This window comes from Phytophthora infestans, genomic scaffold (assembly GCF_000142945.1).
Source record: "Phytophthora infestans T30-4 supercont1.13 genomic scaffold, whole genome shotgun sequence".
In the NCBI taxonomy this organism is placed as follows: Eukaryota; Oomycota; class Peronosporomycetes; order Peronosporales; family Peronosporaceae; genus Phytophthora; species Phytophthora infestans.
Genome location: NW_003303746.1, coordinates 3163627 through 3180761, shown reverse-complemented (window position 1 = coordinate 3180761; position 17135 = coordinate 3163627). Strand labels below are relative to the sequence as shown.

The following is a 17135-nucleotide window of genomic DNA, read 5'->3' as shown; positions in this document are numbered from 1 at the left end:
CCTGCAACATTCGACTACCTTCTTAGCCTTATCGTGGACGACCCGATCTTTTACAACGGCAGTGAAAACCCACAGACTGACATCGCCATTCAGCTTGCTGTTACATTGGAATGGAGTGGAACATTAGTTATTTGAAATACATGTGGGAGACTTGCTCGCTCGTACGGGTTCGGGGCTGGGACTATATCGGAGTTCGTTCAACTGGCTCGAAAATCTACTTCGTTACTACTCCCGCTTTGTAGCGTGGCCTTCTGCAACAAAGCATACAATTTCTTCTGCTTTCCATAGTGCGCGATACGGCCTAAGTGGTGCTATCGGATTCGTCGATGGAACTTTCGTAAATTTTTCACAGAAGCCCCACGTTGATGGTCATCTTTTTTTCACACGAAAAAAGCGCTATCGACTGAATGTTCATATCTTCTGCGATGAAGACCAGCGCATCCTGCATGTACACACGGGCTGGCCAGGGTCGTGCGGCGACGCCTTGGTGTTTTCTCACACTCAAGTCAGCAAGAACTCGGAGCGATATTTTTCCATCGGTGAATATCTGATTGGTGACAGCGGCTATGCCTTATCTGAGCGCCTTTTTGCACCATACAAGATGCCTCGGGCCGCACGGTCCGACAACGCGCGGTTCAATACGATTGTGTCCAGTGCACGAGTGGTAAACGAGAACTGCATTGGGGCACTAAAGAACCGATGGGATTCTCTAAACGGAGTGCGGACGCAGATTAAGGTCGCAGAAGACTTTGACAAAGTCAACAACCATATCTTGTTATGTGTACTGCTTTACAACGTTACACTGCAAAGGAAGGACCCATGGACAGAGGAGGATCGCGAGGACTTTTCCGCTGCTGAAGGTAAAAGTGACGATGAAGATGACGATGGGTGCTGCATTGACACACCGCCAGCATCACGAAATGCTGAAAACAAACGGGAAATGATTAAGCGCCGAGTTTTATGAAATTATTAAGTGCTAGCTCTTTGGTATTCCGGATGCTACTGCTGAAAGAATGAAAACGCAGGGTTCCTTTCGGGAGGCTGTAGCATTGGTCTTGTTTCTTGAAGTTGTGTCAGGAAAGAAAGCTGCAACAATCGTCTGCACTTCATCGAGTGATTTTCCAGTTTTGAGAAGCTCAAGAGCCATGGTCTGTCGGGATTGAACTTGCTGAATTTCAGTCTGTTTCTCCAACTCCTTCACTCGTGCTTTTCGCTCATATTGTTTTTCAAGACGCTCCTCCAGCAGCATTTTCTCTTTCCAGTGCATCTGCACCTTACGTTTTCTTCTCGTTAAAGGCTTGGCGCTTCTTGGATGCCTCTGTGTAAACGCTACCGAAGCCCTTGCGCTTGTAGCACATGGCGTTGTCGACTCCTTTTGACTCTGCAGCCGTGGTTGCCTTCGTTTTTGCGGCGCTTTTGAAAGTCTTCGTTGCCGGAGTGGACTTCTTTGCAGTTGGCTTCGCTATCGTGGCCATAGTAGGCTGTTGAGAAGTGTGATCCTGTTCTGTGGTGTTTATCAAATTGAGGGGTCGGGATGCTGCACTCTGCTGAGCGTTTGGGCTCACGTTCTCCTGGTCGTAGCCGGCATCATTCACGGTACTATTCTGACTAGAAGTCATGCTGTTACACCGATCGATATTTGTTTTGTCAGAGATATTTTCTCGCACGGGAAACCAATCAGCGTCGTCGTACGATGGCTCGCTCATCTCTGAAGGGGGTGCGACATTAGACTTTGCGCCGAAGAGCGCATCAATTCGATGAAAGCATGGGCAACTTTCCTCTGCCAGATCATCGACCGTCATTCCCTTTGCAACCATCTCTTCTGTGAGCCCAAACCCCGTCTGGTTATTCAGTTTGTACCGTGCCGCACGATAGCGACGAAAGTAGAGTTCCAGCAACTTTGGCACTGCTTCGCCTCCCACGCAGCGGCAAGCTTTGGGTAAAAAAATAGTTCCGCTCTCATGTAATCCACCGTAGCGGTGTGCACGAACTCGGCCATGCTGCGGAACCCAGCGATCTTGGTTGTGCCTCCACCATGCGCCATTTTTCCCACTTGTCGAGTTTCCTGCTTTGATGTTGAAATTGGCAGAAATTCCCAGCCACGATACCATAGCAGCAATTTGATACGGGGTTGTTTGGTATCCAGTACCTGTGTCGTCCTCTCCTTGTTGGAAACGTGTAAGAGAGACTCGGTGTGTCTCCCCCTGTTGCCCAAAAGGCAGTGTCTTCTTATGTTTCTGCTGCCGTTTAGGAGCCATCTTGATTCAGTGCCTTGATCTCCAAGAACTACACGCAAAGATACTCAGCACTTGATAGAGCTCAGCTAAATTCATGGACAAACCTGTGGTAACCTTGCGTACTGAATAACGTCGAGCAGGAAGAGGACTCTAAACGGACTGTGCGCGGACGGTGGAGAGATCCTGGCAGGAAAGCCTGCACTTGACGTTGGAGAGATCCTGGCAGGAAAGCCTGCACTTGACGTTTCCGTGTCGAATTCCGCACTGACCGCATTGGTGCGTGTCTCCCTTCAAGATGAATAAACCTTATTTATAGCGTTCTGTTTTATAAAAGTCTATGTAAAAGGTTTGAAAATGATAAGGCTTTTCAACGATGACAGGCAAGCGATGAGCTGGTCCAGGGTTATTTTTTGCCTCATCGCTCGAAAACGATGAGACAAGAAATGAGACAAACTGATATGATGTCTGAAACCCCCTAATCTTAATTTCAGCTACTTATTCGTAATTATTGGCTTATTTTTTTACTCAATCGCTGATTGGTCAATAAGAATCGTTGGTTTACACTAAGCTCTGATTTTATACATTAAACCTCGCTCCCATTCGTACGTACAAGAACGCGTCCAACTGATGGTAATTGTCTGGTCTACCTGCCCTTAAAAAATGGTTTAATATCGCTAAATATTGATTGAATTGCGACAAAAACCTAACGGCCTCTAGATGGCGAGGTATTTGAGCGGAGATTACTCTACCATAGTTCATGATATTATGATGAGTTCGGCAAGCCATTTGGAGAAGCGAAATTGGTAATTTTGGTGATCATCGGTAGATACTAGCGGCTCTAAACCATACTATCCATGTATAGATGGACAAAACTTGCTCTAGCTGACCGTCGCAACCAACAATACGGTAACGAAAACCTCTCGGCTAGACAAATTAGTACCTGTCATTCCATTCACCCGATGGCGTGGGATTCCAATATGCATTGGTATGCGCGTTTACTGTCGCTAAGCTTATATGAATCTCGCCAATTTATGTTGAGGTTGACGCACCAATAATAAAGACCCTCCTATTGAATACAAGAGGGTGACCTTGCAATGAAGCGCACCGAGTGGAGTGATTTCAGGAGAGAAGCGTTCAGCTGAGATTTAAAAGACAAAGGTTCCCGGGGTAAGATGATGTCCATCTCGCAGACCACTTCAAATCCTAGTGATACACAAAAGATTTCCTCTTCGCAATAATTAGCAGTAATGTCTATAAAATGATGGTCAGTAATATTAATCGGAGCTAGATCTATCACACGGGTAGCTATCTGTAACAGCCAGATAACGCATATATATCTGATGTGATGCTGTCAAAAGTGACTTCAAGAAATACAAGAGATAGGCCGAGAGGCGATTAGTGAGGCAGAACATGTGAACATGTGTACGTGTGTTCTTTTAAGAGCGAAAAATTAGTAACACGGCGTACGTAATATGTACACCATTTTGTTTTAAAGCAAAGCTACATAACATATTATGTTATGTAACTTTGCTTTAAGTAAAAATGTCTAAGCCCACCGCAGCACAGCAGAAGTGGTCAGTCCTCTCTACATTAACCAACCATGCCCTACCGTCCGCGGAGCGGGCGCCCAGAGCGCTAGTCTTTTATAAACAACTACAGTTTTGCAGCAGCATGTCTGTCCGTCACGCTTAAATTGTCGTGATATCGCGCTTTTTACTCAAATCATTAGACAAAATTACTCTAAATTATCTACTGGCTGCCAAAGACGGCTCCTATTGGACAAAAATCTGCCGAGCGCGTCCATTTTCTACAGCCTTGCGGGTCCGAAGGGCCCACCCAGAGGCATAGCACAAGGAGCGACATCCATGCTCCCCGTCGCGAAGCGGCGGCGCTCGGCTAGTAATGACCATCTTAAATTTGACTCCCCCTACTAATAATTATCAACATTCGTACATGTCCTTCTACATCTGAACAACATCCACGGGTGCTAATTCACGCTAAGTTCTAATACCACTCGAAAAAAAAACTTTGGTGAACGCATGTCCTGGGTGATCACCGTTTTGCATAACGCCCGTGTATCGAAGGGTATCAATACCTTTGAATTATTCGTCCTCATCGACATCAATGCCAAGATACTCCTGTGGAAAGTGAAACAACGAGGGAACGGCAAGCGAGCGCGTTGACGCGGTGGATGCAGTTGCTGAAACTCGACTCGGTGCGTAAGCGGGGGGTACCAGTACTTGCACGACATTTTCCACCATCGACGCATATGTTGCTGCAGTCGCCTCTTGTGATGGAACTGTGCAGCCCACCGTCAATCACAACGCTCATTATAATAGCGCAAGGTCTTTAGCACCAACAATTACATGTATCTGCACGATATTAATAGCTCTTGATGCTGCAGCTGAAACTATAAATGACTTGGTACCACAGGAATGCATCGCCAAGCAAACAGACGCAGCCCGAGGACGCATCGCCAAGCAAACAGACGCAGCCCGAGGACGCATCGCCTCTCAATCTACAGCGCATAGTGAACGATCAGCCACTTAATACCTGTGATACAATCATATCCTAGCCATTTTTCAGGCGTAGAGGCCGTAGCCAGATTCGAGGCGCTCGAATCCAATCTTTGTCAGAAACTTGTGCGATGTCTTTTTCCAAACGCGCGGTGCTTGCTTTAGCCCGTACAAACCTTTCTTCAGTTTGCATACGTAGCGCGTAGAGCCTTCTTCAAAACCCAGAGGCTGCTCCATATAGACCTCTTCGTCGAGATCATCGTACAAGAATGCAGTCTTGACGTCAAATTGTAGAACAGCCCATCCACGTTGTAACGCGAGTACGACCACGCATCGGATCGTCTCGAGCATGATTACAGACGCGTAGGTGTCACTGAAGGCGATGCCCATGCGCTGTAGAAATCCTCTGCTAACCAACCTAGCTTTGTATCGCTTGATCCTGTCGGCTGAGTCCCTCTTCAATGCATAAGCCCACTTTTAGATGACACGCTTGCCCTTGTCTTCTGTGTGTGTCACAAGCACTCAAGTTCCGTGCTGCTGCTGTGAGCTCATCTCGACCTTTCAACTCCTTCCGCATCTTAGACCTTGACGCACGTTTGTAACTCATAGGAATCTGCACATCCTCGGCGAGCTGCATCGTCACGCTTGTCACTACGTAGGCCTTGAGGCGGGTGGATTGTTGTCACTTCCGCTTCGATCACGATGCATCGATGCTGCTGTCGTTCGGCGACGACTGTTGCTCCTTGTGTGGCTTCCAAGTACCATCGTCGAAAGCGTCACGTTGACCGGCCTTGGCCTTCGAGACTCCTACTCGATCTCCACGCTGCTTTTCCCTTTTTTTGTGTTTTATCTTCGCTTGGAATCTACCACTGAAGCTGCTGGCTCGGCAGTCTTCTCTGCGTCTTCGCTTGTCCGCACTGAGTCACCACTCTGCGTCGCTGACTCAACTTCAAGTTCTTCGACTTGGCCTTGGATTTCACCAGCAACGGAGAGCTTTTTTCTACGCTGCTCTCTTCGCAGCAAGTTCTGCAGGCAACTACAGATACGTAGACATCGTTGTCCGGATCGGCACGATCGAGATCTCCACAGGTAAGTCGTAGTCTCCGTAGCTGTAAGCGCTCATTAGAAGTTGCTCAGTGTACACGCTGTGCACAGTTTCTTATCATGCGCCTTCATGTTCTCATCTCGACACGTCGTCACAGATTCTGCGCGTAGGTTCAGCAGCTTGTAGCCGTTGGCCTTCTCGCGATATTTAAGTAATAATCACATTTGCGTCCATGAAGTGAACTTTTCCTTCCTTTGACGAGAGTATTCGGTAATGTGAGCTCTATCAAGCATCCCCACGTGCGCAGCACGCTAAGCTCTGGTCGCTCTCCGTAAAGCGCTTTGTACGGGAACAGCTTGTCCATCAGCGCCTGCGTCGGCGTCTTTTCCATCGTCTCAATAGCATGTAGGAAGGCCTCTCCCCACAGTGAAACTGGCATCTGCGTGGCCCTTTAGTCCTCTGTGAAGGAGGCGCCCACTCTCGGACCGAAATACAATTGCTAGAAGATTAAGCGATATATATGTGAAAAGTAAAAATATAGCTAATGACAAGGACACGCCATAATGTAAAATGGTCTTTAAGACAATATCTTGCTATAGGACCAAACTCTTAATTATGTTTTCACAACTCATCGCCTTGTACTAATCAGCATTTTACTGCTATATTATTGTGCACAGGGACTATCGAGGTGTACCACCTCATGGTTGAGTCTATTTACTTTGTGCTTGACGTGTTGAGACGAGGTTGCTGCACCGATAGAAGCTGCAACATTCAGATTTTGGCGTTAAATCTGGTTACAGCTCTCATTTTGTAGCCTCACTCGATAAGTATCATTGCGGAATGTGCTGTCCTCAGATCAACCGTCATGTCAACAACCAAAATTTGCTTGTCATCTTCACCCAATATTCAACGAAAATACCGATGTGTGTGTTTTTTTCTTTTCATCTACGATACTATATAATATTGGTGCCATAATTTTGCAGTACTAAAACACACACCTGTTTAAATTAATAGCTTTAATAACATGACTTGACGCAATCTTTCTATATTGAAGCATATTTAAAATTTATTTACATAGCGGATAGTTCGCTGTTAAAGCTGCCAGGACTCTATCCTTACCTTTTCAAGCTTCTCCAACCTGGTAGCATTACAGAGCAACCACGTAGTTATATCTAACGTCCACAAGGTACCAACTTTTCAAGTCATCAATTACCATTGCATCAAAATTAGTATATTTCAGCAACCAACTTTTCACCTTTATGAAGTCGAAATTAGATCGTTGATTACGTATAACTCCTGCACCTTTGTTTCAGTGATGGCGTCGGATCGTCTTGTCTGTATTGGTGGGTATAAGTGCGTATTGGTTAATTTTATATAGCAGCTTGTTTTACTCATTTCATACGCAACACCACAGTTTAAAGATCAAACTTGAGAACAGCAGTTCGGCCTGAGCGAAATTCAGCAGCGGTGTATTCAATAGAGGATACCGATAATGACGTCATCCTATTTGACGGACAATTCTATATTGAGCCGATTGTGGCACGATTCTACCTGAAGGCACTTTTATCATAATACGACACTTAATTAAAGTAAATATTTATCTACTTTCATTAACTGATGTAATATCGTATACATAATCGGGTAAATGTACTATAAAGTATTATATTGACGGGATCATTTATAATTATTGTGTGTTCTACTCAATAATTCCGCACGTGGTTCTTTAAACCAATCGCACGCCGAATCGCGTAAAACTCACTGTCGGCATATATACACATTTGAACAGAGGTGATTCGAGCTGACTTGCGTTTCAGCCCCGCAATCGCTCACTGAGGCCACGTTCACGGCTCTCACTGAGCCGCTAGCTACGACCGAGTGCACGACCCACGAAGCTCTCGAAGGCTGCAGTGCTCACCCGTCTCAAGCTCGCAGTATTCTAGTCGAAGTCGCCCGTCTGGTTGGTGTACAGTGCGCTGGGAGAGTGCCCTTAGCCGCTGCTGCGTTGACAGTCAAGCCTGACTGGGGACAGTGTTAGCATGCCGATGAAGCCGCAAGACCTGGGACTCCAGGACAAGCACCAACGGATTCATAATAAGGCAGAAGTACTGAGCCTTGTGTGCCAGGACGCCGCCCAACGTCCGCGCGAGAGACGCAACCTTCGACGTTGGCAGCCTTGCGTGCTTCGCCGTGCCCATCGCGGGAGCGAGCGCCTCCTCAGTCGTTTTTATCCGCAGCATATCCAGCTAGTCACCGAGCTCGCGTATCACTAAGCACATCGACAGATATTTAGAGCAGCACCGCCTTCAACTAGTGGTACAAGGCGTCGTCAAAGACACTGTTGGGATGCGTGATTCATCAGGCAAGATACTAAATGTTTTTGCTGCAAATGGAGCCACGTTTGACGCTATTATGCACAAGCTTTGGGAGAATTTCAAGTGCCATATTAAGGGCCAGGCCGTTATAGAAGGTGATACATGGACTTGTGTTGAGCCGAGCAGTCCACATGGAACAATGTGATGCCGTTTAAGGTGAATGGGCGCATAATTCCGACGTCAAAGTCTGAAGAACCATGGAGCCGCTGGGTTGCTTCACTCCGCTGTGACACGACCACCTTGATGATTTACACCTATGGTCTAAGTATATCAAATGCATGGATTCTCGAGGACTTCAAGGTGGCGTGTATCCGACCAGAGCGCACAGACCGTTCTGGTGATGCTGCAGAGGCGTCAATTCTAGAGTTGGTGGAGCGACTCCGTGAAATTTGGGGAAGAACGCTAAAGCAGAGCTGTAGCATGGCGAATGTGGGCGAATCAAAGCGTACGAATTTAGATCGCTTAACATTGGAAAATGCCGTGCTGGGCACCCCAGCAGCTAGGATATTGCCGATGCTTCAGGCAGCTGATGTGCGAGTTGAGCAACACCTAGCAGACCTCATTAAATCGGCTGATTTGGCTCTTGAAATTATTGATGCATCGCTTAAAGACAACGGACAGCTACACTATCACTGGGATGTTTGGATTGCGTTTAGCAAATCAGAAGGACGCACTTGAAGCGCGCAAAAAGGGAATTTCAAGGTATCCGCGCCAATACTCCTCTACGACCTATGTCGGCTGTGATTGATCCGCTAGTCTCTAAGGAGAACATGGAGGACATTGAACACCGCTTTAGCAAGTCATTGTATTAGCTTTCGAGCTGAATAGTTTGCCACGAAAAACATTCTAAACGATTATTGTTATCAATACCTTGAACATCCAAGCTCTCCTGTCTCGCGTCGTGTCGATTTTCTCTTGACAAGAGGCCAGTCGGATCGAAATGACCCTGCACTATCAAGCCGCAGTGCCGAAAGACGTTCGCCATTTTAAGCTTTTCGAAACGTGTAAACGTTCCAATCACAAACGGAAGTAGATCGCTACCACTTGCCTCAACAAGAAGAATGGACAGTAGGTAGGCAGGAAAATAGGAATCACTCCGATACTCCGGAGTAAGTGAATTACTTCTGGGTCTCGGCGAATCGAGGCGCCATCCAAAATCCATACCGGATTGGAGCCAGGGTACTGGCGAACCTTTCCAAGACTTGAATAGGCAACATTTCTGCAGCACGTGAAGAACTTGACACGGTCGAATGCTCCGTCAGTGTTATAAAAGTCAATGATTCCATCAGCTCCCAGAAACGACAGTACTGAAACGCGTGGCTTAAGCTGAAAATCACCACGAATTGCAATCAATCTTGTATCCTATAAGTGAAAAAAGTTGCTTGCGGATCATTCCACGGTTATTAAATGAACCTTCATCTAAAAAGACAAGATTTCGGTGGCACCAGTCGACAGACAAAGCGAAAAACGTCTTTCTCTTTAACATGCATCGCTCTTCGTTCTAGCACCTTGCGAGTAAATCCACAACCGAGCAATATTCTCCACACATATGCCCTTATAATGCTCATTTGATGAGTCTTGAGGAAAGATTCCTGGGCCTCATCTAAATAGGCTAGCAGCGGCATATGTGTAGAGCTCACATAGCCACTTTCGATGTGCCTTTGTAAATGCTCGCGCTGAACTTGCTTCATCCCGCTGGTAGGTCCAGGTTTTTTCGTAGACGTTGATCCAGTTCCCAATCGTCTTTGCCGATTTGTGATAACTTCGATCAAGGTCCTTACGCGAATATCCGAGGCAATTAAATCCGAAGAGGCAATGAAATACAGTGTTGGGGTGGGCATGCCGGCTTGTTACTGCTTCCTCCATTGATACGAGAGAGTTATGACGAGGCTCTTTCTGTCCAGCATTGCAAACAATAACATTAGCATAATAAAATTGATATGTGTAATACTTCACATCTCCACCAGGTAAAAAACTGTACCACTCTTGTATAATACTGCAACCCCCCGCCAGGCAAGACGTCGCTGCAAGAGTGGGAGTGGTAGGGTAAAACTGACCTGTCTCACGACGGTGTAAACCCAGCTCACGTTCCCTATTAGTGGGTGAACAATCCAACAATTGGCGAGTTCTGCTTCGCAAGGAAACTTGCTGTTGCGAATTTGCTTAGCTGCTATTTTAACCAATCTGATCAGCCTGTGGCGGTTCGACCAAAGTGTAAATTTGGACGGAATTGACAATAGCCCGTGAAGCATGGAATTGATTATTAACACTGCATTTAAGAAGAAGAAAAGATCTCACTCGTGAGTTTTTTCTTCTTCTGTATAGTTGTAATTTATTCAGTACTGCGTACAATAGATACCCGTCAGTAACAATCGTCAGGTTAAAACCTTTACGCACTCCGCAGCCCGTGCGACCTCAATTCGAATGCAGCGCGAAACATACTGACTACAAGGCGTGAGGTTACTTGCGAAGGAAACAAATGAAGCTGATGCTAACCTTCAATTTTTAGTTAAATTTCACACATCGTTACCGCAAACTATTACTTCTTGAAGTATTGTACCTGGATTCCAGGTAGTCTTGGAAATCTTCCCTCATCGTAACCAGATGCCCGTGGATGGTCTTGTCTTCGAGGATTTCCGCACTGACGTCGGTCATGGAAATCTTCGTGTTGATACCGCTTCCAGTGGTCACGATAGTGCCCTCAAGGCTTTGAAAAATTTCAAAAAAAATCGGCAAACCTGGACACGGTAACGCTTGGGCTGTCCACACACCCTTCTAGGAGTTGTAAGCATTTCTTCCCGTGCAAAACGCCATCGTACTTGACATGGCAATTCTTGGGGCATTCTCTGTTTTCAATGTTTTCGCTGCTATCAAGGAGGTTCACAGTGGTACCGCCGCCAACGGTAGCGACGACAGTGGCCACAACGGAGAGAAGACACAAAAGTTTCATTGGGGGAGGGGCCTTTGTGTGTAGGCGGACGCGAATTGAAGAATGACAGCGAACCCCGTAGTCGCTATGGCGCCTATCTTCCATGGAGAAGAGTTCACAGTTAGTCTGCGATACATTCCTTAACACAGTACAGTACTGCACCCCGTTTTCGCGGGGGTGGACCATATATGATTTGCAAATAAATCATATTTAAGCTTACAAACAATAGCTTATTTGGATTCGAGATCATCACATCCGAAAGTTTATCAAAGGTCCAAGGGCGCAAAAACGGGGTGCAGTACTGTACGTAATTTCGAGCGATGCTGTAAAAATAAAACTCGCATGATCATCACGTCACTTCTAAATGCGACCTCTAGTATTATTATCACGGGTGCTGCTTGCTTATTAATACTAGTTTTGCAACCAACTCGGCAAGCGCTCTACTACAGGTACTCTCTTGATTGATATTCTCAGTGAGTCACTGGTGCTGGAAGTCCTTCGCTAGCCGTTGTACGGCTAGCGAAGTGAGACGCTGCGTGTTGGCCAAACATGCGGAAAAGGAGCCGTGTTTGAGGCAACCTACCGCACAGAGACCAGTGCTGCGTGTGTTAAAAGCGGAATATGCCGATGCTTTGTCTTAAGGAGAGAATATAACAAACACAGGTTAGAATCTGAATAACACCGTAGCCCTTCCACAATACGCACGGACAGGGCAACCTGGTGCTCAGCTGCGCACAGCCTTGCACAGGAGATGGATGAGCAGGCAACGTGCATCATGGTTGGCATTGGTGACACTAATGTGACTACGAAGTGTGACACCAGTGGATCTTTGAGTGGCTTCCTTCATTGTCCAGAAAGCCCCAGCAGCCCCAGGGTCCTGACCAGCCAGCGCCGTCCAGCGCACACCACAGGGCGATGCCGGGTCTCAGCGCGTCGGGGCTGCCACCGGAGGCGCTCCACGCTGGGGACACGATAGAGTATTTCTCCCGTGCCTTTGTCTGCGGCGACCACCGAGGGTATCGTCGCGCCGTCGTCACCTGTGTCGACGGCGGTGACGACGTGGACTTCCCCGTCGCTGTAAGCACTGAGGAACCGATACCGACGGACATGATGGTCAAGAAGGTGAAAGACTGCCTCGGCAACCCCCTGTCACGCGTCAAGACAAAGTGGCGTAAGGTTCGGACGCTTGAGTTGGTCCCAGGAACCTTTTCCGCTCCAACGAGGTCCAGTGTGCTGAATAGTGCCCTACAAGCGGCTGTCGCAGCGGCATACGAGGCCGTTCGTGGAGAACGTGAACATGTACCCGAGGAGATCGTGCCGGAAACGCCACCGAGCAGCGCAAGCAGCTCCCCGATCATACAGACAAACCAAAGCCACGTCGTGCCACCCAGCACCCCACCGCGAGTCTCTACTCCGGATTCGTTATATGCAGAAGGGTCTACGGTATTCGGTGATAATTCTCCATGTGAGGAGGACTCTGGAACGTCAGCGGTGAGAGAGATAATTGACCTTCTAACACTTGACTCCGACTCTGCTGTGTCCGTCCAGTCGATACCTAACCGACACGCCCGCGCCAAGATCCGCCACCAGCCGAAGACGAAAAGGGCGCAGTGGCTAGTTCCAAGGTCTAGAAAACGCAGAAACCTGGCAAAATGTGCGGTGACGAGGAGCGGCTCTATGATTTACCACGCGAAGACCGTCAAGGCGGCGAAGTTTAATCAGCTGCGGAACAGCCCCGAGATCAAGAAGGAGTTAGAGATCCTGCGCAATAAGCGGTCTACGTATTCGGATCCTGAACAGAAGCAGTGCCGAACTCTATGTAAGACTGTAGCCTGGCCAGCACAGATCGAGAGGATCTCCACGTGCAAACGCAACGGGGTGAAGTTTCCAGATATTGGGAGCTACGACTCGTGCAACTGCTTCGGTGACTGCTTTTGGGATACCTGTACGAACGTGGCATCGGCGTCCTTCTGCATGCCCCAATACTGCAAACTGGGCGCCATCTGCAGTAATGCACCTCGCACTCTAAGCTCGCTGAAGCTGTTCGATACTGGACGGGTGGGGCTCGGCGTGTACACGACCACGGATCTCGATATCGGAAACGTACTGGGTAAGTACTGCGGAGAGCTGTCAGAGCTTCCCGCAGTGGTGGAGGGGCAGCTACCACAGGCCGTGAAGACAAACACAGGGTACACGCTGCTCTACAACACCAGATCCGTGAACAATATCTACGTCTACGTAGACGCCTTGCGTTGTGGCTCTATTACACGCTTCATCTCTCACTCGTGCGAACCGAATGCCACCTTTCTGGAGCAGCAGACGCGCACTCGCGTCCGAGTCCTCGTGAAGATGATTAAGAATGTGCAGGCAGGCGCTCAGATCACCGTGCACTACGGCAACGAGCGCTGGTTCAAATGCGCCTGTGACATGTGCTGGAAGGAGCCGAGCAGAACGGGAGGCAGCAGTGGTGACGAGTAGGATCAGCTATCGGTGTATCTTGTCTAGTGCCCGCAGTTCTCTGTAGCTATCGTTCTGGAATTATAAGAAGGAGTATGAAAACGGTCATTTGCTCACTCGTATATTGATAGGATGAACGGTACAAAGTTATTCTGGCCATGTAACAGCACCTTCTCGGGGATCCATGCGCGCGGAATCACTCGAAGCTAAGCGCAGCTCCTATTGTCTTCGGACGTCCAAGATCAGGCAGAACTGACACTTCGCCCCGCTTCCTTTTACGACGATTGATCAAAACTTCGCGCCCGCTGCTATCCACGTGAGCTGTAACGCGCAATGCGAACAGTAGATGAACGCACGCGCCGAAGGCAAAAAAATAATCGCATGGACATTTCTGAGTCTGGACGTTCACGGGCCAGCCGTCGTCGGGCTCCCCCTCGTACTCCTTCCGCGCGTAGTTAATACCCATCTGCGCCGACACGGCTATCGTCTCCTCGCTGCGGCATCCTGACCTTCAGCAACGCCTAAGTATCGCTCCCGCACCATCTCAGACACCCTCCGTGCGAGGGTTTGTGCCGAAACCACCGCATACTCAAACGCTCTGGTGCTGCTGGACTGGTCCTGGCAACACCCGCTGAGTTCACATAGCAGCGTGCCCATCTTTATCCGTCGGCGCAGCGTATAGTCACGCTTTAAAAGTGCGTTGAAGGTCTCCGCCGGGTTGTTTGTGGAAGCAAACCCGCATGGCGTCGCAAACACCTGCCACGTCCTGAACGGTCTAACGACCCACTGCCCGTAGAAGTACTGAGCAAACGAAATTAGGGTCGGGTCAGCCATCCAGCGATCCAGAATACAGCGCAACATCTCCATATAGTGCCCTTTGTCTCGCGCAAAGTGCAAGTCGTATACTTCTCTAAGCACACGAGCATGTGTGTCCGAGGATAGAAGCTTGACCCGCTCCTGGACGTGCTTCATCACATGGAAGAAGCACATCAGGAAGCAAAATCGCGGGTTGTCCCCAAAGACTGATGCGAGAGCATTGAACTGAGCTCTATCGCCGTCAGCCATCGCGTACTGAACGGTCAAATGGTTTCCTGTGATCTACAAGTATAGGCGTCGTAGGGATAGCAGCGCTGCCTGGAACATTGGCTCAGTTTCTTGTGACATCACAAACAAAGCCACCAAGTGAAATCTGCGAGAGCGGTCTGAGACCCCGACTACCAACACGGGGTAGTCCATCTGGTTCGTCTTGTAGGTTCCATCCAGGTGGAGTATGAAGCTCTCAGGCGGAACCAGTAGCCGTAGCATCAGTGCTTTTGTAGTAATCCTAACTAGGAACGGTTTGTGGTCCGAGCCGTTGCCGATGAGGGGCAATCCAGCGATGTTTAGATCCCACGTGAACGTGACGGGCTCCGTCATGGACTTCGAGGCGTCGTAGGCGTGCTCGCGGACCCACTTCGTCAAGTCCTGGACGCGGTCGTGGTTTTCCATCTGCGTCCGGGCGTAGTGATTCACGAAGTTTTGCACCGTCTTCAGCGCTGGTAACTCCTCCAGTGGGGTAGCAAATTTGCGTGCCATCGCGTGTCTTATCCGCATGGGTCGCAGGTGGTTCTGGACCAAGTCCCGTCAAAACGCCTTCTGGACCTGGGTCAGCTTCTTGCGCACTGGGATTGGTAAGGATGAGGAGGCCGATGTGTGCTCTCCGAACTCGAAGACGGAGGCCCGCTCAGACTCCAAGCACGTCAGCATCTTTCCCCTCCATGTGCACCTCACGGGGCTCGCGTCGGTGCAGGACGCTGAACTGCATTCTACCAGTCGATACCGCATCTTGTGGTCGCCGCCTGGACGGATTGTACACGCCATCGCTTGGGACTTAGTACTGTGCTGACACGCACTGTTGTGTGGAGAGCAGCTTCTACGGTGCTGACACAGATTTGTTGTGCCATGGCCATACTGTATGGTGTCAGTAAGGCGTTCTCCAGTAAGGCGTTCTCGTCTTAAGAGTGCAGACCTTCAACGTCAGCGAGATTCTATTATAACTGCCCTTGCATCGAATTGCTGAACAGGTTGTGTATGCACTGACAATTTGTCGAAGCTTAACATACTGTCCGTCGATCCCACATGGGGAACCAGTCGCGGCTCGATATTGGAGGCGGCTTCATGGCCTTTCATTCTCCAACTCGCCTCGAAACGGACAGGAAAGTCCTGTCGTCTACAAACCTCTGTTATGGTCCGTGTCTTCGCTGCTGCGGCGTTGTCTGCTGCTATCCTGGCTGCTAGCGCCAAGGCCACCAACTTGTTTCTCGCTGCTGAGGCGCCGGACTACAACAACGAGGTGGTCGGCAATCTCTTGGCCAACGTCAGTGCCGTCCGTGGCGACGGTGAGGCGTACGCCGTCTTCGACTGGGACAACACGTGCATGTTCGGCGACATCTCGTACACGTCGGTGTTCTACCAGGTGAACAACCTCAACTTCCGCTTCACACCGGAGAACTTCGAGTCCATCTTCTCGCTTGGTTACAACGCCAGCAGCAGCGACATCTGCCTCGTTAACGGCACCAACTCGGTGATCGGTCAGGACGTGAATGGCACAGACGTGACACTAGCCACGACTCTGGCTGAGACTGCCAAGGACTACAAGGTGCTGTACGACGCCTATGTTGCCCCTAAATACGACTTAAGCAGCAGCGCTCAGAGCTCGAACGTTACGCTGGACGAGATCAAGGAGACGACCGAGTACCAGAACTTCCGTGCCAAGATGGGCTTCCTACTGTACAGTCTGGAGGTCATGGATGGCGGTGACGATTACTCGGAATGTTCCCAGTCTATCGCCATGACGGTATTCCCTCACCTTCTGGTCGGTATGACGGAGGATGAGATCAAGACGCTCATCCGCTCCAGTATCCGCTGGAACCTGGGCCAGGCGTTAGAGGAGCCCACGTACACGTCCACAGGCGACCTGGCGGTCGAGGGCGCGTACACCAAGGGACTACGCTTCTTCAATGGCCAAGAGTCGACGATGCGCGCTCTACGTGCCGCCGGTGTGGACGTGTACATCATCAGTGCCTCTCCTCAACTCTACGCCGCTGAGGCCGGCAACCTGCTCGGACTAGGCAACATGGTGCCGAACGACAACGTCTTCGGCGTCCGCTTCAAAACGGACGACGCCGGGCGATTCACCGGTCAACTGGTAGACAACTATCCCATCACGTGGGGTCCCGGCAAGGCCGAGATCGTCACCAGTATCCTGAAGCCGATCCACCAGGGTGCTCCCCCTATCTACGCGTCGGGCGACTCGGACGGCGACTATGAGATGATGGACACGGTCCGTGACGGCGTCGTGGACACCAACAACCGTCTCAAGGGCAACTCTTCGCGCATCAACGAGTTCTACGGAAAGGCCTGCGAGTTCTTTGGCACAACTGAGCCCAGCACTAACAACGCGTACCTCCTGCAAGGTCAGGACCAGGTCATCGGTTCGTGGATCACGTCCGGTTTCAGTACGGAGGACGGCGTCACGTACGAATCGGCCGTGGACTCGTACGACCACTGCGCCCACTACAAGTTCCTCGACGTGTAAAT

General features: G+C 49.4%; 1 protein-coding gene and 1 non-coding gene across 2 annotated transcripts; one reads left to right on the top strand and one right to left on the bottom strand.

The window, feature by feature from the left end:
- Window positions 1-10211: 10211 nt before the first annotated feature.
- Window positions 10212-10309, bottom strand: PITG_33022 (the record flags this gene model as incomplete). Its single annotated transcript, XR_009934416.1, has 1 exon — window positions 10212-10309. It is a non-coding gene; the product is annotated as a 28S ribosomal RNA (ribosomal RNA).
- Window positions 10310-15742: 5433 nt separating this feature from the next.
- PITG_08650 (uncharacterized protein) lies at window positions 15743-17133 on the top strand (the record flags this gene model as incomplete). Its single annotated transcript, XM_002903961.1, has 1 exon — window positions 15743-17133. One exon carries the CDS (start codon window positions 15781-15783, stop codon window positions 17131-17133), a length of 1353 nt encoding a protein of 450 aa, XP_002904007.1.
- Window positions 17134-17135: the final 2 nt, after the last annotated feature.